The following is a 298-nucleotide window of genomic DNA, read 5'->3' on the forward strand; positions in this document are numbered from 1 at the left end:
TGTGTCTGTGTCTGTGTCTGTCACCTCTGCACCGAGTTTGGCTCCGTGAAGCAGCCCGTGGTTTCTGCCCTCGATGGTTCCCTGACGAGTTCCCTCCTCAAACCCTTCCTGATACGCTTCATCATAAAACCTAAAACAACAGGGAACTTATTAGCCTAACTACAACAGCATTTACAGTAACAGTCACTCAACTAAACACACACTGAACTAATTTACTGAGAGAGAAATGGCTCATGTGACGAATAAGTTTATGTGTATAAATTACGCGATATTTTACCTGTCATCAGCCATGATAATG

At 43.3% G+C, this 298-nt stretch overlaps 1 protein-coding gene across 1 annotated transcript in view; it reads right to left on the reverse strand.

Annotated features, from left to right (window-relative positions):
- Positions 1 to 292, reverse strand: part of LOC107578915 (oral cancer-overexpressed protein 1-like) — a 2746-nt gene extending 2454 nt beyond the window's left edge. The window contains exons 1-2 of the mRNA XM_016264818.1: positions 278 to 292; positions 25 to 130 (exon numbers count right to left, since the gene is read on the reverse strand). Of these exons, the coding sequence (XP_016120304.1) occupies positions 25 to 130; positions 278 to 291 (120 nt within the window). The 5' untranslated portion in view covers position 292. The remainder of the gene's footprint in view (positions 1 to 24; positions 131 to 277) is intronic.
- Between the last annotated feature and the right edge of the window lie 6 nt (positions 293 to 298).

Source organism: Sinocyclocheilus grahami, unplaced genomic scaffold (assembly GCF_001515645.1).
Source record: "Sinocyclocheilus grahami isolate Dianchi unplaced genomic scaffold, SAMN03320097.WGS_v1.1 scaffold12746.1, whole genome shotgun sequence".
In the NCBI taxonomy this organism is placed as follows: domain Eukaryota; kingdom Metazoa; phylum Chordata; class Actinopteri; order Cypriniformes; family Cyprinidae; genus Sinocyclocheilus; species Sinocyclocheilus grahami.